This window comes from Camelus ferus, chromosome 31 (genome assembly GCF_009834535.1).
Source record: "Camelus ferus isolate YT-003-E chromosome 31, BCGSAC_Cfer_1.0, whole genome shotgun sequence".
Lineage (NCBI taxonomy): Eukaryota > Metazoa > Chordata > Mammalia > Artiodactyla > Camelidae > Camelus > Camelus ferus.
Genome location: NC_045726.1, coordinates 3,223,072 through 3,247,315, shown reverse-complemented (window position 1 = coordinate 3,247,315; position 24,244 = coordinate 3,223,072). Strand labels below are relative to the sequence as shown.

The window sequence follows — 24,244 nt, the reverse complement described above, 5'->3', positions numbered from 1 at the left end:
TGGCTTTCTTACAAGTAAAATCCTTATATTGGAAAAATTACTTGCTTTGGAATTCCAACACCTGGCTTCAAAAATATATGCAGGACGTATTATCATGGGCAAATCACTTAACATCTCTAAGCTTTGGTTTCCACATCTGTAAAAGTGGGCTAATTATCTCAAGAGTGTTTTTGTAGTTTTAAGTGCCATGCAAACAGAAAATGTGCTTAATTTGAGATTAAAGAGATTAAGGAGAAATTTGGCATACTGATGGAAATATCTTGGCTCAGAAACCAGTTTGTTGTCAGGAAAGGAAACATTTATTTCTCTCTATATATGGCAGAACTATAATTCAGTTATTTAGTTCATAGAAAACTTAATTACTGTAATCCTCTGATTAAGATCAACTTATTTACAACTAAATTACTATTGATTAATAATTTTTCTGAAGTCACTGCTGCATTTAATTTAATTCTTAAAGTTAAAAATAATTTAAAGTTCATTTCTACATAGTCTTGTTACTCAGTAGCTTTTAAAATCATATTTCTAATCTTCAAGAAGTTGGAAACCTCACTGACTTTCTTGCTCCAGAAAAATACACTTAACAGATATTTGTAACTTGTTTCTAACTCTGTTGTTTAACAATTTTCTCCATGAGCAATCTCCCAGGATTGGTCATCAGATAGTTCATTATATCTCTTTGCCACTGACCAATTTTCATCTTTCATAATCCCTTACAATCTTTGATGCCTTCTCCTTTCCTGAACAGAAGATTTTCTAGGTTCATTTATGTTAAATACTGCATTTATTTGGCAAAAAAAAATCTATGTTGAAAAAATTAGGTAAGTTTTTCTTTAGACTTGTACCTTTTTCAAAGCAATTAAATAAAACTGTCCTTTTAAACAATCAGTATTGTAAACTTTTGTTATTGACATATAAAGTACACAGAGAGAACTTGTACAATGCTTAATGGTCCAGCTTGAAGAATTTTCACAAATTGAACACACCCTGTTTGACAGGTTCCCAGATTAAGAAACAGAAAACCACCTTAGAAGGTTTCCTTGTATTCCTTTTCAGGCACTAGTTCCTACTATCCTGACTTCTAATAAAACACAATAGTTTTGTTTATTTGGGCACTTTATATAAATATAACCATATAGCATGCAATATTTTATTACCGACTTCTTTTATTTAACATTGTGTTTGTGAGACTTATCCATTTTACTGCATGTGGTTTTAGCTCATTCATCCTCAGTGCTGCATCGTGTTCCATTGTTTGAATATATAGCATACTTTACTTTAAAATAAACAAATTATGAACAAACAAATTAATTCACTGAGATTATTTTGGTAATCTTCTTGCATTTTCCCCTAGCTCTCGCTCTACACAAGAATTCAGGGCTTTCCTTCCCTAGTAATTCCTAATCTCAGGCATTTTTGTAGAACTAAAAACAGAAGTACTCCCAAATCAAGGTTATTTCAGCGTTTCATAAACACCTAAGATAAGAGCCAGGAGAGAAGCAAGCAGTGTATCTTAGAGAAAGAAAAAGGGGAAGACAGTCTGGGAAGATCCCCTCAAATTTGGAAGGTGATTAAGAGTCTACCATCCCTGAGAGTTAGCTAGGAATCACGTGTCATTCAGTTGAGGTGCCTAAGGAAACAGAAGACCCTAGAGGAAATGGTTATAAGGAGCAGGTGCAGAGGCTTCTTCCTAGGCACCAAGGCATTAAAAAAATCTGTTTTCTCTATTCCTCAGATTGGACAATTTCTATCAATGTACCTTCAAATTCACTGACTCATTTCTCTATAATTTCCATTCTGCAACTAAGGCTACAGGGGGGATTTTAAAAAATTTAAGATATTACAGCTTTAGATCTAGATTTTTCATTTGGCTTTTACAAATATTTTCTATTTCTCTGCTTAGATTTCCCATCTTTTCATTTATTTTAATTGGCTTCTCCCTTTACCCTCTAAGCATAGTCATAAGAGCTGCTTTAAAGTTCTTTTTTTTTTTTTTGATTCAAATAATATATTTTTTTTTCCTCTGTGAAACTGAGTAGAACTGAGGAGGAATCAAAGAAAGCCTCATATATTAAATTCTTAAATAGATTCTCTGAATTCAAAAGTTAAGGGTTAACGGGAGAGGCACAGGTGGTGGGCCTTGTCCTGACAAACAAAGCCACCACGGTGGTCCTGCAAATTAAGGAGGATGGCAAATCCCTTTCTTCAAAAGAAAAAGTTCTCGAGGGGGAAACATACAAAATACCTAAGTTTCAAAAGCCGAACTCTTCCACACTGTTGCTTCTCTACCCCGGAGTATCGTAAGATAGAGTGATTTAAGGTTAAGTTTTCAATGTTCAGCTTTTTGCAAATATATGCAAATACATTTCTCACGAGCAGTCCTGATTTGGCAATTAACAGCAAGCAATATGCTTGGATTAGAGGTCCAATTTCCACTCAAATGTAAAGTTTCTTCTCTTCCGGCAACAAAGCCATTTGCAGAGATCTGGAAATCGTGAGTTTCCTAAGTGGGAGGAGGTAGTGTTCTGGTTCACCTGAAAATATCCCTTCAGATTGACTGGTGTTTTATAGTCCCCTTTCAAGACCCGGTGTGTGTTGTTGACGACAATGGGGTTGGGATTGCCGTAGTTGGGTGGGTTTGCATAGGGGTCTTAGCCGGGCCGAGCCAGCATGGGGGCGATCTGGGCCATGTCCCTAATCACATCCCTGGGGATATGGCAGGTCCACTTGGAGAGAGCTTCCAGGTTCACGAGTTTGATGACCTGGTCTGTGGATCGCTCAATCTTGGATAGGGAGAAGCCCCCCGGCTTGCCAATGAGGTTCTCGTGGTGCAGGACGGCGTCGCTCCAGGCGATGCCGAGGAAGTCGAGGATGAGCTTGAGGGAGCGCCGGGGGTGCAGCACCAGCTGCTCGTAGTACACGGGCAGGCACTTGTCCTTGCCCACCTCCATGCACTGGGCGTACATCACCTCGATGGCCTTGTTCCACTTGGTGAGGCAGTCGCGGTAGCTGCTGAGGTCGAAGCTGGCGATGGTGACCTTGCGGGTGATCATGGAGTGCACAGAGGCCCGGCCGTCCCGCACCACCAGCAGGAACTTGGAGTTGGGGAACAGGCGCGACAAGTAGAGGGACGACTTGAGCGTGAAGGGGTCCTTGTTGCAGAGGACGTGGGCCGGCTCACCTCCAGGATGAAGGCCTGCATGGCGGCATCCAGCACCTTTTCCGTCACGCCCGCCTCGTCCAGCCGCAGCTTCTCCCGGCCGGACATGGACCAGGCCTGGTGCATGGCCAGCACGCGGGGAATGATGCGGGTCTCCTCGCCGCAGCGCACCTCGGGGTGGGCGTCCAGCATGGCGCGCATCAGCGTGCTGCCGCTCCGGGGCACGACCCCCACGAAGATAAGAGGCACGGCCTTGCCATAGCGGTACTCCACGTGGTCCGCGCCCACCATCACCAGGTCCTCCTGCTCCGGCTGCATGGTCCCTCGGGGGCCCAGCGGGCCCCCCAGCACCTCCCGTCACCAGGGCCAGGGCGAAGCCAGCTGCCAGCAGTGCCCTCAGCACCGACAGGCGCATGCTGGGCCTGGGGCGGGGGGCGTGCTTCAGCCACAGGTCAGAGGGAGGCCCCTGGGGCTCGCATAAGTTTCGCTTGAGACTGATCCTTCATTTGGCTACAGGACTTGAAAACAAAGCACCTGAGTTGCGTTTTTACATTCACTGAGCATGTACTCTGCTCAAGCTTATTCTAGACACCATTTAGCGGGGTCCTCTCCACCACCTCGGGTAGGGATGCCCTGCGCCCAGCAAGCAGCTCAGAGAGAAGCGGCAACTTGCCCAGGACTGCACAGCCAGAGCGGCAGGCCTGGGTCAGAGCAGGCTGAGGCCAAGCTGGTCACTGTCCTTTGACAGGACCCGGCGAGGGCCCTATCTCTGCCACCGGGAGAAAACGGCTCAAAGCGGGCCGGTCAGCTGTGAATAGGAGACAGCAGAGGCCTGGAGAGCGTCTTGAGAAGCAAAAGCAGGGCAACTTGGCAGAGGGAAAGCAGCTGGGAACCTCCCCTGGGCACACTCATCCCTGGGCTCTAGCCCTCGCAGCTGCTGCCCAAGACTGTCCATCGGCTGAGCCCGTGCGAGGCGCGCCGAGAAAGCGCCGCGCGCGCATTGACTGGCTGCTCGCCAGCCTCCCCTGCCGGGTGGAGTGGGAGATGCCCGCGCCGGGGGCGGGGCCGCCTGAAGTTCTTTTACGGTAACGCCAACATATGAATTATCTGAGGACTGGCTTTTGTTTATTATCTTTTCCTTTCTAGGTTTTTCATATGTTAAGAAATTTTAGATTGCATTCTGGACATTAGAAATGCTTTGTTTTGGAGACTCTGCGCTTTGTTATATTTGCTAAATACTGTTCATGTTTTTGTTTTAACAGACAACTAACTTAATTAGACTCAAGCTGAAAACTTTATCTCACCTGTGTTGAGCAGCACCTTGGTTCAATTTTTTTAGCCTTAGCTCCAGACTGCTTTAAGTCTGTTCCATGCATGTGCGGTTCAGCCTTCAGCCAGAGGCTGGGACACAGTCTAAACAAAAATTCTAGAGCTTCTCTTCTCTGATACTCTCCTTTTTGAGATTTCCCCCTTCACATTCCTGTGGTGGTGGCTGACCCAGACTCTGTACTTTGGTTCTTGAGCCCAGAAAGACTGCGGCTTTTTGTTGGTTTGGTTTTCCTGCACCACCATGTGCCTGAGCCTGCCCTCAAGCTAATGCCTTAAAAATGGGAAACTCACCTAAAGTTGCTGCCTCATTCCAAGGTTCATTTCTTCTCCAAAATATGCTAATTTTTGCTCACTTTTCAGGACCTTCAGGTAGTTTGTTGCTGTTTGTATTTTGCTTAGAGTTTACAATTGTTATCTGTAGAGTGGTCAGTCTGTTGAGACCTCACTCTGCCAAACCAGAGTCTGAACTCCTCAACACTACTTTTTTTAAACAAAAGTAATCTTTTAATTTGGAAATAATTTAAAATTTTCAGAAACACTGCAAAGATAGTACAGAAAGTCTCTATATACCTCACTCCTAGCTTTCGTTTCCTCTACAGGAATCCTGACTGTTCAGATTTCTCCAGTTTTCCCATTAATGTCCTTTTTTCTGTTCAAGGATCCATTCCAGGATACCACATTGCATTCAGTTACCATGTCTCCTTAGTGACTGTTTCTATGTCTTTTCCTTTTTTTTTTTTTTTTTTTTTTTTGACCTTGACAGTTTTGAGGCTTACTGGTTAGGTAACCCTACAGAACATCCCTCAATTTGAGCTTCTCTGATTCTGTTCTCATGATTAGATTGAGGTTACGGGTTTTGGGGAGAGATGCTACAGGAGTGAATTGCTCTTCAAGGGGCAGATATTCACACAACATCACTAGTAATGTTAACTTAACCTTTTGGTTAAAGTGCTGTACTTTCCCAGGAATTACAATGTATTGTATAACTTGTTTCTACATTTTCCCTTCTTCTTAAAAAAAGTTTCATGAAAAAACTACTCAACTAAAGATGTCATGTAGTCCCAGCCCTCACTTGAAATCGCTTCCTTTCAGCTGTAAACTCCAAGGAGAATAAACAATAGGAGATGATAATATCTAGAGAAATCTGTCATGGAAAAGAAGATATGCTGAGAATGATACAAACACATGCTTTCTTCCAAATAAGTTCTTAACATCTTTTGGTAGGCCAGTGGTGCATAACAGAACTTCATGGCATGCTCTTCCTTCATCAGATAATTAATAGCTTAAAAATTTTTAGTTCTCTAGCTTTAAGATGATGTCTGAGGGGTTTGATGGTAGTGAGAGAAGCAGCAGAAAGAAAAACATTGTGTGCATGTGATGAAAACCAGCTCTTTCAACATTACACTGGACTTGAGGATGCAGTTGTTCAAAATCACAAGTTAGAGTTCTGGTCGGCTCACCTTGATGTGAAAAGTGCCAATTGAGCATGTTCAGGATGAGAGCACAAAGATTCTCTATTCATACATTCTCCAATTCCATCCCCACCAAGGAGTGAGTCTTAGGAAACGGACTTTCACTCCTTGTATCATGTATTTGCTTTTGATTGTCACATCTCTATAGATGCCAAATCAGAACATGATCTACAACTCAGGAACCACATTATTTCATGACATTAAATTCATTTCTATAATTAATTTTTTTAAGAAAATTTTGGAGTATAAACCAGTTATTCAAACTTAATTGGAGGATTTTATAAAATTTGTTTCAGTAAAGGTCTGCTTCAGTGGTTTGAAAAGCCAAGTTGAAAGCTCAATATATAAAGCAATACCTGACCACAAGGGAAGAGATGTTGGAGAGGGGGTCCTAGAGCTCTGACCACCCCCTTCCTCTTCCACAGTGCTTGAGATGTTTCAGTAGCCCCTTTAGAAATCATCACTCAAACCAAGATAATGATTCCAAGAGTTCTCAGTATCTACCAATATATTTCACATATTTTAATAAAAAGCTCTTTGGGAAAAAATATAAGGCATATAGGAGCCTTCAGTGGGGTGTGTCAAAAGATGAGTTACTGGCTTCAGAACAGATCAATCAGAAGAAAATATTTCCTTTAAAAAAGCAGAATAACAAAACTGGAACAAAATCTGATTAATTTTTTTTCCTTCCACCCTAGACATTCCATAGCTGACGGGATTTCGCAGCAGCCAGCCCACGGACCGGCCGTGGTGCTCACCTGAAAGTGGCTGCCAAGCTCACGGTGGGCCAGCCCAGGACAAAGGATCCCACGGCGCTGGTGCTGCCTTCTCCCACTTCATCCACGCAGCTTGCTGTCCACATGTCACTTTATTTTATTTTATTTTTTATCTTAAGGTTGTTGTTGTATCTAGAAAGATAAAAACCAGACAGGGACTTCTTGTAATTTGGCTTGTTAAATTTTATGACAACTTCTGCACTTGTGATAAAAGGATAGTTTTCACTAATCATGGGCAAAGAACGTCTTATTCACTGTTTTTATCTTCGGTGTCTACCATGGTAAACGGTAACATGGTTGGCTACCTTGGCCCAAAAAGGCCTTTGAGACGTTTGGTGTATTAGTCCAAATGTCTGCATTTATGACAGCAAATAGTCATAAACTTGTGACTTTATTCTTCTGTATTGAGCGTTGCATTTGGATCAGGCCCCCTACTTTTAAACTTGTTGCTGTTACAAAAAATTAATTCATTTACTATTTATAACTTGCATACTTCCAAAAATATTTTAGTGGTTGAACAAAAGAGTAAAAAAAGAAAAAATTATTTTAAAAATATTTATAAAATTTTCATCTTAAGAGCAATAGATACACTAAAAAATATAACCTGGAATTAATTACAGAAATTTATAATGCATTTCCAACTGGGCAGTTTTAAGATTTTCTAATCTTTAGAAGCAAAGATTATTTTAAGTTTCGTTTCTTAAGATTTTGTCCATACCATTTCCCCATATATTTTGACTAAAATTGAAAAACTGTAGCCTAAAAATAGACTCTACACTAAACTGAAAAAAAAAATATTAAGAAGCAATTGATACAATTAATATTTATACCTGGAGACTCAGAAGTTGATCTTCTTTAAGATGGCAATGAAATTGCTTTTTGACAATTTCTACATAACCTCCTTAGAACCTTGGTATTGAAACCGTTATATCTCTTGGCGTAGTTCACAGAGTTAATGCTCATAATGAACCCGAGACTTAAATGGAAGGCACTGGGAAGGATTAAGAGGATATTCTGGAAACCTGGGTATTTCCTATCATTCAGAGCCATTTGTGGAAACACCAGAAGCTAAAGCGAATGCCAAGATATTTCACAGGAAAGTACCCCTAAAACTCCGCATGGAATATTTAGAGCTAAAACTCTTCGGCAGGATTTATAGAATGAAAGGCGATTTTGCAGGAACTATATACATGAAGGACAGTCTAGATTCAAAGCCTCATCTACGCTTCCTGTAGGGCACACCACTTAAGTGTAACAGTAAAGTGCTTTGTGGCACAATGGCTTTATTCTATATTTCATTTCAATATTTTTTCATTGCTATGAATCATTAGATTTTTTAAAATGAAACAGACTTAACTGAAGATAAATTTTTTTTCTATTAAAAATCTTATTTCTTAATGGCAGCTATTTAGGTAACATAAAACTGACACTATGAATCTTTTGGAAGGAAAAATGTGTTTCCATATCTATTTTCATACATTTTGTGTTTTTTAATGCAGACCTCTCTTTCTATTAGATACTTCAGATACCATGTGGGTGCTTTATGTGTCTATTGATCTGGAAAAAATCCTTCCCTAGATCAGTGAAGTGCCAAGAATATCCATTTCCTTATACAAATAACAAGTGGCTGTCTGAAAGCGTTAAGAATGACTTCCATTCTACTGGTCAGCATCTATTGAACTTACCATTTGCCATTCATTGTTGTAAACACTTTACACATATTATTTGGTTTACTCCTCAAACACTTTATAGATAAGGAAATGTCATAGGGAGATCAAGTAATTTGTCAAAAGTCAAACTGCTTAACTAGCAGAGCTAGAATCTGAGCTTGAGCAGAGTGGACTCAAGCTTACTTATTATGCTCATAACCATTGTGTATCTATAACAAGCCCTCGTTATTGCCATTCTTATAAAGCACCTGCACTGATTTTCTGTCTGGGTGATCTGTCCATTGTAAATGCGGTGTTAAAGTCACCTACTAGTACTGTATTATTGTCAGTTTCTCCCTTTACATCTGCTAATATCTGCTTTATATACTTAGGTGCTCCTGTACTGGGTACATATATGTTAATGAGGGTAATATCCTCTTCTTGTACTGACTCCCTTATTGTAATTCCCTTCTTTGTCTTTGTTCAGCTTTTGTTTTAAAGTCTACTTTGTCTGATATGAGTATTGCTACTCTAGCTTTGTCTTTTCTATGTGCATGAAATATCTTTTTCCACCCCCCCCCCCCCCACTTTAAGACTGTCTGTGTCTTTGGCTCTGAAGTGAGTCTCTTGTGGGCAGCATGTAGAAGGGTCTTTCTTGTTTTTTAATCCAAATCAGTCTCTCTATATAAATAGATGCCACCCTGTATTTTTTGATGTCAGCATTTTTTCCATTGACATTTAAAGAGTGATTGATAGGTATGCACTCTTATTGCCATTTTTGTTACTTGCTTTCTGGTTGTTTTTGTAGTTCTTCTATCTCTTTTTTTGTGATTTAATGATTTTCTTTAGCAGAATGCTTGTGTTCCTTTCTTTTTAGATTTTGTGTATCTGTTGTAGGTTTTTGATTTGTGGTTACCATGGGGTTTATATATGTTGATCTATATCTACTTGTTTTAAACTGATAGTCATTTAAATTCAAACACATTCTAAAGATCTACATTTTTTCTTCCTTCCCCCACATTTTCTGTTTTTGATGTCATATTTTACAACTTCATGTTTATCCCTTAACTGTTTGTTTTAGTTATAGTTGATTTTTACAATTTTTATCTTTTAATCCTCATACTAGCTTACTTAAGTCCTTATCCACAGACTTTACTACGTATTTTCCTTTACAAGTATGATTTTTCCTGTTCTGTAACTTGTTACTTCCTTTTTTAAATTGAAGTACAGTCAATTACAATGTGTCAATTTCTGGTGTACAGCACAATGTCCCAGTCATGCATATACACACATACATTCCGCTAACTTTTTACTTCTTGTTGTAGCCTTGTCTTTTCTACTTAGAGAAGACTCTTTAACAAGTTTTAGGGTTGTTAGTTTTGATGAACTCTTAGTTTGCTTGTCTGAGAAATTCTTTAACTCTCCTTTAATTCTGAGTGACAACTTTGCTGGTAGAGTGTCCTAGATTGTAGGTTTTTATCTCTCAGCACTTTAAATATATCATGCCACTCCATTCTGGTCTGCAAAGTTTCTCCAGAAAAATCAGCTGATAGCCTTAAGGGGGTTCCCTTAATGTGACTCTATTTTTCTCTTGCTGCCTTTAGAATGCTCTCTTTAACTTTTCCCATTTTAATGTGACATGTCTCGGTGTGGGTCTCTTTGGTATCATTTTGTTTTGGAAGTATCCCATGTGCTTCTTGTACCTGGTTATCTGTCTCCTTCTTCAGTTTGGGAAGTTTTCAGCCATAATTTCCTCAAATACATTTTTGGCCCCATTGTCTCTCCCTTCTCCTTCTAGGATCCTATAATATGAGTATTAGTACTCTTCATGTTGCCCTATAGTTCCCTCTAACTGTCCTTATTTTTTAATTTGTTTTTCTTTATTCATTGGGTGATTTCCATTATCCTGTCTTCAAGATCAGTTATACAGTCATCCGTATCACCTACCTGGCTATTAGCTCCTTCTAGTATGTTTTTCATTTCAGTTACTGTATTCTCAAGCTCTGACTGGTGCTTTTTGTATTTTCTAGTTCTTTGTCAAAATTCTCACTGTTTTCATCTACTCTTTTCCCAAGCTCAGGTTAGCATTTTGACTACTAATGCTTTGAACTTTTATCTGGTATGTTACTTACCTGTTTCATTCATCATTTTTTAGGGTTTTTCTTTGTTTTTTTGTTTGAAACAAATTCCTGTCTTTTTATTTTGTCTAACTTTCTCTGTCTCTATGAAATTAGGTAAAACACTTACCTATTTTAGTCTTAAAAGGGTGTCCTTGTATGGGGGCATGCCTATGGAAGTCTGCATATTCTGAGTGGCTTTGGTGGGAGAGCTGGATCTTAATTGAGTGTGGGTCACGTCTTCTCCCAGGATACGCTGCCACCTGTCACCTTGGTGAGAGGTAGGGCTGGAGCTGGAGGGGCTACACCCTGAGCCAGGTGTGAGCTGGAGCTTCTCCTGTGCTCAGTGGCCGTCACCACCCTACTGGGGGCAGGGTCAGGTCCAAAGGTGCTGGAACAGAAACCCTGAGGGTCAGGTCTGAGCTAGTGCTGTTCCCTCTAAATGTGTACTCTTCCTTCTCCCAGCAGTGGCACCTTTGCCACAGAGGGGAGCAGTGATAGAGTAAGAGGAGTTTGGTGTGGCCGCCTGGTGCAGCTGGGGTGCACACTGGGACAGTCCCCAGTACATCAGTCAGAGCCCCAGACAGCTCCCAATCTGTTGCCTACATGAGTGCCAGTAACAAATGTCCTTGGCTCATTTGATTGCAGTGCTGGGTCTGAGCTGGTTCTCTGTCCGCCAAGTGCTCACTCTTCTTGGCAATGCCCTGGTTGGGAGTTGAGCTTGTCAGAGACAATGCCAGGGTGTGCACTGGGTCAGAGCCCTGGGCAGTTTTAATCTGCCTCCTCCACTTGGTTTGAGGAGTAAGCAAGAGTGTGTGCACATTCTTCATGAGTGGACTCAGTTTCTTACAGCCCTCCTACTGGTTTTCAAAGGGACTTGTCTTCTTGGTATTGGCTACGGTGCCCAATATATGTTTCAAATCACTCGCTCCCCAGGTAAGATCTGCAAGCCCATGAGATCCCCATCTTCTTCTGTGTCCCCTCTTAGGGGTGGGGGCCCTGACCTGATTGCTTCTTCTCCCTTTCTACCTGACTCCTTGAGGATCTTTCTTTGCAGCCTTGGTTGTAGAAAAGTCTTTCTGCCAGTCTCCAGCTTTTCAGTGAGAATTGCTCCACATGTAGCTGTACTTTTGACATGTTCTCGGGGGTAGGTGAGCTCACCGTCCTCCCACTCCACTCTCTGGATCTCCTCCCCACCCATGTCTTATCTGTGACACTGCATAACTTAGGTATGAGGATGTGGAGAGTAGAAAAGAGTGCTTACTATTCTCTAGTGACTAACAATCTCTTTGATGAGACTGGATTTGTTAAATGACTCTTACTTTTTAGGATGTTTCATAAACAATGAGAATGGGGGATGGAGCAAGTTGCAAACACTGTTTTCTAGGCTGGATGTTAACTGCATTGGCATTTAGTGTTGCATGAAAAGTGAATTCTTTTGGTTACCTCTACAGTATATTCCAAATAGGTTGGTATCCTTCATGTAACTGCCATTTCCCCAGTTAAGGCCCTCACTATCTCTTATCAGGTCTAGGCCAATAACCTCCTGTCGAGTCTCCCTGCTTCTACTCTTGCCAACCCTCTAATCCATTATCTGTCATAGCCAGAACAATATTTTTTAAATATGAACTAATTAAAACCCTTTGGAATAAAATCCAAACTCCCATCATAGCCTTTATGGTACCTGGTCTCCAACATGGTCCCCAATGACACCTGTTTCCTGATATTCATACCCTTGTGTAGTTCCCTCCCAACTGCACCAAGGTTGGTCTCCATGGCCAGCAGCAGACACTGGAAATGATGGTATGCCACTGCTGAAACAGGTTATAAGGCTGCAGCTATTGTTTTGGGTGGTCTTTCCCTTATGTACTCTCTTCCTCACGTTCTTGGATCTTTCACTTTGAGGAGACCTACCTGGAGAAGACCTACAGCCCTGGGCCAACAGCCGCTGAGGACCTGAGGCCTGCCAGCCCCCCTGAGTGAGGTGGGAGGGGGATTCTCTAGCTCCATTTAAGCTCTGACATGACTGTCACCACAGTCAACAGTTTGACTGCAACCTCATGAGAGCCTCTGAGCCAGAACGACCAGCTAAGCCACGCTCAGATTCTTGGCTCAGAGAAAATGTACAAAGACATTCATACTCATAAGCTGTTGTGTTTTGGGATAATTTGTTATATGACAATAGACAATTAAAGCAGCCCCCAAAGGTCCTGATAACCTGATCCTTGCCTATTTCCCCTGCATATCATGCTCCAGTGACAGGCTTTCTTTTAACTCCTCCAAAGGGCAAAGCTTTCCCCACCACCTTTGTACCTGCTGCCTCCTCTGCCCATCTTCCTAATATCTGAATGGCTGGTTGTTTTTTATCCTTCATTGATTTTCCCCCCCTTGACTACACCTAACATCTATCCCATATTTCACTTCAACCAGCACCCTATTTTCTTCTCAACACGAAGTACAATTTATAATGTCTGCCCCCACACATTAGAATGAAAGCATCAAGGAAGCAGAGACTGAGAGAGAGAGACTCTACTGACCCCAAGAAATCACTTCGGGTAGTGGGCAGCTGATTCCTCTTGCCATGCAGACCTGCAGAGCTGTGGACTAGGCCTCCAGTAAATGGGATGCTGGCCAGTCGGCTCTCACTGTTCTGTGTTATTGCAGCAAAGTGTGCTGGACCTGACCCAGGTGACCACGCTGACACTACACACTCAGCCCAGAGTGCTGGGTGACTGGAAGCAGGCAGAGTGAATGTTTTACAAGCCAGTTGGACAGCATCTTGATTATGAAGTAACAATGACTGGTGTGATGTAAAATGGTTGGCCAATCAGGCTGAGTTCTACAACATCATGTGTTCTAAGCACAGTATTCATTTCCACCTCTGCACAACGACTCAGAGAAAGGAGTCCTTGTTGATGTGTAAGAATTCAGAGGCCCACAGTGTATAAAAGGAAAGGGAAAGAACATTTGGGCAATCTAGGCTTTTACCTCAGTGTCTTGGGAGAAAATGTCTGGAGTCCAAACGTAATGCTTAGTATTCTAAAAAGTGTTTAAAAGAATAAACTGCTAAAAATAACAATGAAGACAATGTCTACACATAAAAATATGAAAGCAGGGGTCATGTCCATCACAGTCTTCTCTGCATCCCCTGTATTCATAGAGAACATGGCACAGAGTGGCATGAACATGGCAATGAACACCTGTTGAATGAATAAATAACTGAAACACTTTTCAAAACCAAACCAAATCAAACGTAAAACTCACTTCAGATATTAGTTATGGTAACAGAGTCCAGACAGTCTCATAGTAAGCAAAGAACAGAAAGGTTGCCTTTGTCAGTGGAAATGCAATTTTATAACGATAACCAGGGGAGAGTGTATAGAGTATACTCACTTGATTGTGGCCACAACAAACAGGTCATTGAATAGGAAAAGATGCTGCTCCTGACTCTGCAGGCCTCTTCTGAGTTCCACTGGAGCACACGAACGATGACAGAAATGCACATGCGTCCACACTAGCAGACAGGCTTTCCCTGCAGCAGATCAAACGCCACAGATCTTTGGTCAGGTGATCAAATATAGACTTTCTACAAAAGTTCTACAAAAATCACAGCTTTGTACTAGTCTTTTTATGACCTACGTTTTCATTTTTGTTGGATAAACACCTCACGGCAAAATTGTTGGGTCACAAAGTAGGTGTAAGTTTAATCTTACAAAAAACTACCAGATAATTTTCTAGAGTGGCTGTATCAATTTATATATTCAACAAGACTGTCGGAGAATTTTAGTTGCTTCACAACCTTGCAAACTTCTTTTTGCTGTGGTTAGCACAGACCAAACGTTAATTAAGTTATTTAAAAAATGTTCTGCAGGGCCGGAGCTGGGGAGGAGCCGGGAAAGGCAGCCCCAGCCCAGAGCGCAGACAGCGGCTGCGCGCAGAGCCAAGCGGGCGGTCGGGGGTCATGGGGGAGAGTGCGCTGGAGCCGGGGCCTGGGGCCTGGGCCCCGGGGCCCGGTGCACGCGGTTGCCGCGGTGACCCGGCTGGAGAAGCTGGCCACCATGCTGGAGGCGCTGCGCGAGCGGCAACGGGGCCTGGGAGGCCCCGTGAGCCGCATCCAGAGTGGCCCGGGTGCGCCGAGTCGCAGCCACGACACCCCGAGCAGCACGCCGGCGCGGCTGCTGGCCAGGGCGGAGCGCTTGGGCGCGTACGCGGGTGCTGCCCAGGAGCGCCGGGAGGCCGACCGCGGGCTGCTGGTGGCGCGCGGGAAGCTCCGCGTTCTGCTCTTCCGGGAGGAGGCAGAACTCCCAGCCAGAGCCTTCCGGAAGGCGTCGGAGCCCTCAGGCCCGGCGGAACAGGCCGAAGCTGGCCCAGAGCAGCCCGAGGCCGAAGTTGAGGAGCGCTCCGACGAGGAGCCCGCGGAGGCCAGGGCGCGGCGGCTGCGGCGGCTGCGGCGGCTGCGGCGGCTGCGGCGCACCGGGTGCAGAAGGTCCAGAGCCTGCGAGGGGCCCTACCGGGCTGTAAAGGCCCTGCTGCGCCGGCACCCACGCCTGTTAAGCCACCTCGCCTTGGGCCTGGCCGGAGCGCTGAGGGCCAGCCCGAAGCCCAGCCTGCGCTGGAGGCCAAGCCAGAGCCAGAACCTCCGCGAGGCACCGAGGAAGATCCTGGGAGACCCGAGGCTGCCGACGCGGCTGTGCTCTAGATAGAAAGTGCGGCCTGAGCTGGTGCCGCTGGCCTCCCCCGTGCCTATGCCTGGTCCCACAGTAAATCTTCCTCTCCGAATGCAGCATTCCCACCCAAATAAGGAGTGAATCCTGCATCCACAACTCAGCTCTGGCTCTCCCTTCCCGGCTTCTTTCAGCCCAGCACCCTCTGAAAGAGAAATAGCCACTCACACCTGCTTGCACTTAACCATCAATAAAAATACTGTCATCCGGAAAAAAAAAGTTCTGCATTTAAAAGCAATCCCAAAGGATTTTAATACATAATAACTCTTTTCCCATCTTACAATAATAGTTTTAAATAAGTAGATTTGATGGTAGTGCTAGGGGAGAATCCACAATGAAAAAAAATCTTTTTTTCCAGTGTGGATTTATCAAGGTACATGTCTTACAGCCTGTCATTTTTAAAGATCTATGTGTAATAAGCATGGCAAGAGATGCCTCATGATTTTAGCAATCTAAGTATTGATTAAAAAAAAAACCCAACACTTAGCAGTCCACAGTAAAAATAAACATCTCAGCTCTCACATAATTTAAAAAGAAAAACGTCTTTTACAGAAGGAAACAAAAACACAAATAACTTTTGTGTTTTTTAAAACGACAATCTTAATCAGTGTTTCCTACTTAAAAATGTATTTCTCAATTATGTGACTCTAAAGTGTTTATTTTTATTGAGTGCAATGCAGATAGATGTGTTTTATTTTAGTCTCTTGGAGTATGGAAATGGGGAGGAGGGTAAGATTATAACCTTCTATTTAGCCCCTTAATACAGCCTGATTACGATTTACAACTTATAATTAAGAGCGCTCTAAAACGAGCTAACAAGTACAAGGGGAGTCTAAGAGTCAACCTGCTGCCTGCTTCTTATGTATTAATATTCCATCTTCAAATACGTTTGTGAAGCTATTTCTGAAAGGCAAAAAGCAGTTTTAGGACCTTAATCATTTTTCACTAAAACTAGATGACAGCTTTCATGAGGCTGGGCCACACTAGTGTCCCGATATTTACCCCTGAAGCTCACTGTAACAGTGAGTCCACTGTCAGGTACAGTTTTAGAGGTGGTGTTGCTTCATCTTAAGTCACGAAAGAAAATAAACTAAAATTCAGAATGCTTCTTGGAAATGCCTGTGTTTATAAGGGGGAATCAACTAGTGGCTACTGATGGCTGGGTAGTACCAGTCCCCAGTACTAGGTAGGGTCCTGATAACCTCGAAGCGTAACACGTGGTCCCTGCTCATTCCAAACACCATCTCTTTCATGAAAAATTTCTCTCAATTGAATTCTTGATTGGCATTTCTTACAAATCTAACGCTTACATCCTACCTTGAACCTCTTAAAGTATTCTCATTTAAAATACACTGAGTATAAGATCACCTTATAATAAATTAGTTGTTTGTAATAGTGATCAGGGTTGCCTTTTCTGGGTGGCGGCCATGTGCCAGGCACTGGAGATAGATGTGGTTTCTAGCCTCAGGGAGTTAGCAGTGTGACAAGGGAATCAGACAAGTAAACATCATGATACACCAGTGAGATAAGAGACATAAAAGAAATGCAGGGCGCTGTGGGCACAGAGAAAATCCACTTCGCAGAGGCCCTCATCAACCCCACCAAGTATGTTGGCCTGGTGGACCAGAGCCAAGCAGCTGGCCGTCCTCACTGGGGAGAGTGAGGCTCAGGCTGGCCCAGAGGATGCCAAGAGACCTAGCCTCAGCAGCTGGGGCCCCAGCTGACCCCAAATCTTACACCCAGCCCCCTGGATGTCTCCCTCCGCTGGCCCTCAGGCCCTGCCACCTCTCCCACCAGGGCCTCCATCAGCAGCCCAGGTCAGCGCCACGACCTCATTGCCAGCATCCTCTCAGAGGTGGCCCTGGTCCCACGGGTTGAGCTCCGAGGCCATAAAGCCCTGGCGAAGCTCTGGAGCCGGAAGGAGCGAGACCTGTGGGAGCTGTGCAAGCAGCATCAACGGAAGGCGGACGCCCTCACTCAGCGATTGCTCGATGGCCTGGCCCAAGCTCCGGCCGAGGGCACGTGCCGGCACCGGCCAGGTGTCCTAGGCGGGGAGAACGAGAAGGAGGAGGACGAAGAGGTAAAGCTGTATCAAGAGTTTCAGAAGAAACAGGTGCAGTGTCTGCTGGAGCTGAAGGAAGCCCAGGCGGACGTAGATGCTGAGCGGAGACTGGAGCATCTGAGACAGACTCAGCAGCGGCTCAGAGAGGTCGTCATGGATGCTCACATGACTCAGCTCAAGAGACTGAAGGAGGTGAACAACAGGGAGAAGAAGGAACTGCAGAAGATCCTGGATGGGAAGCACCACAACAGTATCTCAGAGGCCAAGACGAGAGAGAAAAATAAGGAGGCGGAACTGACAGAGATTAACCGGCGGCACATCACTGAGTCAGTCAACTCGATCCGTCGGCTGGAGGAGGCCCAGAAGCAGCGGCATGAATGCCTTGTGGCAAGGCAGCAGCAGGGCCTACAACAGCTGGTGGAAGAGGAGCCCCAGCTGCTGGCCCAGCTGGCCCAGGGATGTCAGAAGCAGCGGGCAAGGCTGCCCCAGGGGATCTGCTGGAGCCTGCTGGGCAAGACACCTGAGAGACTAGGGGACAGGCATCTGGTGGCCTGTGCCAGCAATAGTCACGTGACTGGGAGCAGCGGGCATCTGTCTGGTGCTGACTTGGAGAGCCAAGAGGAGAACATGAATCTCTGAACTGGATGTGAACTCTATGGCCACAGGGCCAGGCTGGGCGCTGGGAGGAGGGCAGGAGGCCAAGACACTGATTTTTTTTTTTTTAACTTTTTATCTTTAGAAATTTAATTTTTTTAAACTGGGGTGAGCACCCCACATTAACTCCTTCCCTTCACCCTCCTAGGGCCCTGTTAGTCCCCTGCCCCTCCTTCCTGCCCTCACTTCTAAGGAAGGTGCCTGGTGGGTCACTCCGGGCCAGAAGAGCCTCGCCCCCATGACACCTACACCCCAGAGTGGGCGTCATCGCCCTCACTTCCCTGGGGAGCACCGGGTGGGGAACGCGAGCTCTGGGAAGTAGGGGTCACATTCTTTCTCTATCCTTTGAGGATTTTTTTTTTTTACATGAATACATGTGGATTTCAGGGGGGAAAAAAGAAACACATTAGAAAGAAAAAGTGAAATAGTAAGCCGTTTATATGGCCCTGAATCAATCTTCATTATTTATCTACAGATGGTTTTTAGCAACGAATGCCTGGCAAGTGACACGTTTTGACAGAATGTGTAACTATGTAACCACACTTTTCTCAAAAGTATGCTTTGAATAGTCTTGTTATAGCTCTTCATAATTTCTGGGGAAATATCAAAATTTTCTATTTTGAGACAACAACTGAAGAAAGGAGAATTTAAAATAAAAGCCAAAATGAAAATAAAATGATATAAAAAATGAAACTCTGAAATAACTACTCTATGTAAAGTCTGTCTTAACCTCATTTGCCAGAAAGTAGCCAGCCATGATAAAACACTCAATGTCTTGAGCTACATATACTTTAGAATTTAGTAGGTTGCTTTGAAAATGGAGTAGTATTTTTAAGAGCTTTAAGTAAATCTTGAGATTAACCAATTTTCAACTAATTAAAATGTTAAAATCATTTTATTTAGAAATGATTGAAAATTATTAGCATAGAACTTTTATTCATACAAAACTAACGTCAAAGATGGTTCAGATTTTCCAAATATCTCATAAGCATGTTACAGTAATTCTCCACATTCTTAACTTTATTAAAATTTCACTATAATTTAAAAATTGTTTTAAAGTTGTGAAATTAGAGTTTTATTTTTCCTTTCACTTAAACTTTTTCAAAGATTGCCCTTGGTAAGTACATAATTCTTACATAATAAAAAAAGTAACTTTATGATAAAAGCATAAAACTGAATGAAGACATATTTAGAGGAATCCTGATAGCTAAAATGCTTAATGAGAAAAAAAAGTACTGAATTTTGGAGGAACAGCTACTAATTAGGAATAACAGTCAGGCCCTGGTTAGAAAACTTCTGAGCACTTTTTAAAGCCAATGAGTGGTACATGTTGCATACACTTGTCTTCTCAATGAACTACATTTCAAACTTCTGTCCACAATGAATAATTAGATATTTTAGACAAAAATACATAGGAATATTTTAACCACTCTACAAGAGAAAAAATAGCTGTATCATAAAATGTGGTGTGATCATGCTTTGCCTTTTTTCTTTTCCTTTTTTTTGCTATAGGCAGATGATTAGTAGGACTAGTAACTATGGTTTCTACTTTAAACTCAAAAAGGAAGTCAAACCTGGGCCCCTGATTCACAAGCAAGCAAAAGAGCACGTGTCTGTTAACAATTCTTCCTGCCTGGATTGTCATATCTTGTTTTAATTTGATTTAGAAATATTTTGAGGTAGCCAGGGGTAATGAAGTATGACAATTATCAGATTATTTTAAAGACTTTTAATATATTTTAAAGCATTAATCTGAAAAAAGTTGCCATTGAATATTTATCCAAGCTATTTTGTGAAGATTAAAACCTATTAAATTCATGTTTATCATGCAAATTGGTCAGTAATATTTACTAAGCTAATATTTGGTAAAGGCTTTTTAAATCACATGATTAAGCAATAACTACATTTACATTCAGTAATTGATCTCATGGTAAATCAGATATTTTGATGTCCTCATGCTCCATACTATAAAAACAGTTACCTGGCCCCTATTATTCTCCTGAGGAATTTAATTGCACCTCTCATGTTTGAAAAGAAGATGTGACATGATGAAAAACTAATACTTTAGAACTTCGCCTAACTTTATCATAATTTCTGGGCTTTCAGGTTTAATTTAAAGAAGGAAGCCATTTAACTATTGACATATGTTACTAAAAGCAATCTAAAAGTATGAAAAATAATGAAATGTATAATCGGTCTCAAATCTCAGTGTTTCTACCTTTAACAAGGAAGTAAACTGAATAGCTATTTATTACATTCCATCAGCAAAGTTCATTACAATTAATCCTAAATAATCTCCTGTATTTGGGTCAATAATCCTGTGGTAATTCTTGGGACTATATCTAGGTTCCTTCTATAACTAATCAAGATTTGCAGAACAATTCCAAACCCCCATTTTCTTGAAGACCCCAGAGGGGCCCCTGACCAAGTTTGTGAATTAGAATTGGTCTTTGGTAGCATTTAGATAAAGGATTTGCCAGCAATTCCAATCTTAAAACTTTCAATAATAGTGTTGTACTTTTGGCCAATGACAGTGATGATTCAGTACTATTCTCTTACCTAAATGCAAAGCAGGGTGTAATTTTTGAGTAAAGCATTGAAAAAGCCCATTGATTCAGTAACCATAGTCTAGCTATATATTTCAACCAGGTATTTTTCTAAACAGTCTTTGTTTTACTTATATGTTGTGCACATATTTTTTTCCTCCCCATATTACAATGCAAGCTCCCTGAAGGCAGAAAGATTTTTATAAATTCCATTCATCGATGAACCTCTAGTATCTAGAACTGGTGCATAGTAGATGCTCAAGAAATATTCCTCAAAAGAAAAACTAAATGGATGAATGAACTTAATAATAGCTCTAATATAATATTAACAATAATAAAGAAAATACATTTCACAAATAAAACATGATTATAATTTTTACCATGGTAAATATTTTAAACAGTATAATGAAGTGAAGAATAATTCCAAACAAAAGAAAAACTGATGGTTTTGTTTTGAACTTTCAAAAACATCACTTTGAAAAAGTGTGGAATCTGAAGATTTATTTGCGTAAGAGATACTTGAAGACATTTGCCAACATTCCCAAAGCATGATAGTTTACAGTGTTAATATGAAATGGATTTTACTTACAATGTTCAAATTTCTGTAAAGAGTTGTTATACCCATAATGGCAGGAGGCAGAAGTGCATCTAAATTTAGGTAGATATGTTTCATATATATATACATATAGTGGAACTATAAACAATAACATTGATTTCTTTTAAAAGGCAATACAGTCATCTATCACTATACAGTTACATATTGCATAACCATTTTACTTAAAATGTAGACCAATTCAGAATACTAATTTTGGTACCACTTAAAATTGGCAGTGTCTGAAACACAGGTTTTTAAATTGTCAAAATTCACCATTTAACAGCTTCAAAACAATCATTTTTGCATACATAACTGTTTTATGAGGTAATTGCCCATGTTGGATAAAGCCTTGTATATATAGCAACAATTCAATGTGAAAAATATAATATAGCTAATCCAATATTAAACTATAAGAGCTTACTTTCTTTTAAAATATTTTAAGTATGCTACACAATATTACATGCATATGTTAAAAGACATACAACCCAAATTCAGGAAGAAAATGTACATCCAGAAAATCCATTCTTCACTGGAAATCAAATCATGTACACGAGATGTAGTTCATCACAATTAGATCACCCTGTCATTAAATTGCTGGAGATAAATTTTTAAATTAGATGTTTATAATACAAACACATGTCTAAAACATAATTTTATTATTATTTTTTAACAAAACATTTTGCAATATAACAAAAATAAAATGAAATGATTTATATATAAGGACATGCTTCTATAAATCATAACCGTATGTCATCTTTGGAATTATGATAATGGAAATGACATATATTATACATGTAAATTAGTAAATTTATGTAACAGTAATTCTATAATATTAGGTTTGGATTTTATGATGCATCATAATAAAAATTATGTTTTTGAAGGCTTTTTTATTTCAACAATGTATCTGAAGATACTAAACATAATTCATGTAAAGCCATTTATAAAAGTGTACCAAATAAAAATTCACATAAATATTGAATTTGAATTTCATTTTGATTAAAATTTTAGTCTTATGTATATATTTTTAATTATGCTATATTGCTCTGTAATTGTTGTCTAACTCATCACAGAAGTGAAGAATAGAATATGCTACTAGAGATATGAGTGGATGGCCCAAAATGCATACAGCTATACATGTTAAAGATAATTGCTTACTCATAGAAGTAGCCTTTAGATATTTATGTTTGGCATGTTATTTTGTATAAGGAACATATATTATGTTCCATTAATTTTAGTATTTTAAATAAAACATTTGGTAAAGTTTAATTAACAAAATAATTCTACGTGAATAATTTTGTGATATTATATAACAAAGAAAGATGTAACATATTGAACATGAGACTTGCAAAAATATAGAAAACAACATCAAAATGAAATCTAAATGCAACTAATGCATCAATTCTATTTGAGTCATTTAGACATTAGCCTATGTATACAGTTTAGCATTACATAATGTAATTTTTATGTTGTATTTCTTCTTTTATTTAATATTACATCAAACTTAGAGGAAAGAGTCAACAAGTGAGGACTCTTGAAAACTACTTAAAATATGAGGGCTTGAAGAAAAACAAAGCCTCTTCTTTGTTACATGCTACAATTTTCAGCAAGTGTATTATAGTTGGGAAAATAAGTATTTTGCATTTTAAACAGTATAAATTCCAGTATCCTAAATCTGTACAGCTTAGTATTTAATAGTATAATTTGGTGGATGTGTGTATACTATGAATACCCAACTTATACAAGAGACGAATAAACTAAAATAGAAAGTAGCCCTTAAATTGTAGAAAAATATAATTAGTTGTTACCTAAAATAAAATCGTCTCTCTGATTAGAATAAATGGACAAATCCTGAAAAAAATTAGTTTGTATTAAAGAGTATGTCTAGACTGGTCTTACAAAGTTTTTATTTTAAATTAAAATGCTGCATTTATATTGAAACTACATAAAATTGTGGTCTTTAAATATCTAATTAAATAAATATAAGACACTCTTAATCATAAAATGTACCTCTAAGAAAAAAATATTCTACCATTAAACTATGACATGACAAGGCAAAAATGCTGTCACCTGAATCCAGATTTCTGAAGTATTAAAATGTGAAATAAGTTAATCTTGGTAGAGTTTAAAAAGTCAGTAATTCAAGTAACAGATTTTCTATGATCATGAATTAATTAAATAAATTAGGCACATATTAATTTAAAAATAGAACTAAGAATTTAAATTGTCTTTCTGATTTGATTGGCATATTGACATATATTTATATTATATATTTCTACTTAAATTTCTAAGCATTAAATAGGGACACCAAATTTAATCTTTGCAGGTAGATTTGTTATTGCTGATCAGATTAAAGTGATCTTAATGATTTCACATGCAAAGTGAATGAATAAATATTTGCAATCTAAGCTGAGACTGATGATAGCAAGATTTAGTGATATTTCTATTAAATCTGCGCTTACTATGAGTAAATAAATGATTATAAAGCAAACATTTAACAAAATATGTTTTAATGTTAAGATGTTTATATGCAGGAAAAAACTCATATTCTGAATTGTTTGAAATTTTGATTAAACCCACATGTCAAACAACCAAAAATACCTTTATCTAAATGAAATATAGAAAATACCAAGTTTTAGAAAGTGTATGGAGTGCACTGTTGATCAACCATGACAAAACTATACATATATTTATATATATTACATATGATAAGCACACATATATGTTATATATGTTATGACATATATACTATATAGTAAAAATCTATGAATGTTACATGAAATATCTTCACAATTTGTCACAGAATGTGAGAGAATAGACATTTCATTTCTTACTGCTGAAAACAGAGTAATCTCATGCCAGGGGGAAAAATGTGTAAGTAGAGGGTTTAAGAGTGTTGCAGATATTCTCCCTCTCTTAAAGAGCCATTTCTTGCTTCACCTAGTTGATTAAAATGAAGTTGCAAAACGAAGCTTCGGCATCTTATCACTCCTTTTCATACATTTTTGGAAGTCTCAACAATGTACGGTGGTGGGTGCTAGGTGTCATTTTGTATTTTAACGTGCCCAACCACAAACACACACACCACTCACAAGAATATATATTTAGGCATCCTTGTCACTGCTCATAAGAATAAGAGAAAGGAATAGGCTGTCCCTCCACA

At 40.3% G+C, this 24,244-nt stretch overlaps 1 protein-coding gene and 3 pseudogenes across 1 annotated transcript in view; 2 read left to right on the top strand and 2 right to left on the bottom strand.

Annotated features, from left to right (window-relative positions):
- LOC102513960 (rho GTPase-activating protein 20-like) overlaps positions 1-14,367 on the bottom strand; it is a 43,427-nt gene extending 29,060 nt beyond the window's left edge. The window contains 3 exon segments of the mRNA XM_032471098.1: positions 6,720-6,869; positions 13,897-14,035; positions 14,143-14,367. Coding sequence (XP_032326989.1) covers positions 6,720-6,823 — 104 coding nt within the window. The 5' untranslated portion in view covers positions 6,824-6,869; positions 13,897-14,035; positions 14,143-14,367.
- On the bottom strand, positions 890-6,802 carry LOC116660805 (annotated as a pseudogene).
- Positions 14,368-14,464: 97 nt separating the features above from the next.
- Positions 14,465-15,430, top strand: LOC116660807 (annotated as a pseudogene).
- A 1,340-nt stretch (positions 15,431-16,770) lies between these two features.
- Positions 16,771-18,642, top strand: LOC102524048 (annotated as a pseudogene).
- Positions 18,643-24,244: the final 5,602 nt, after the last annotated feature.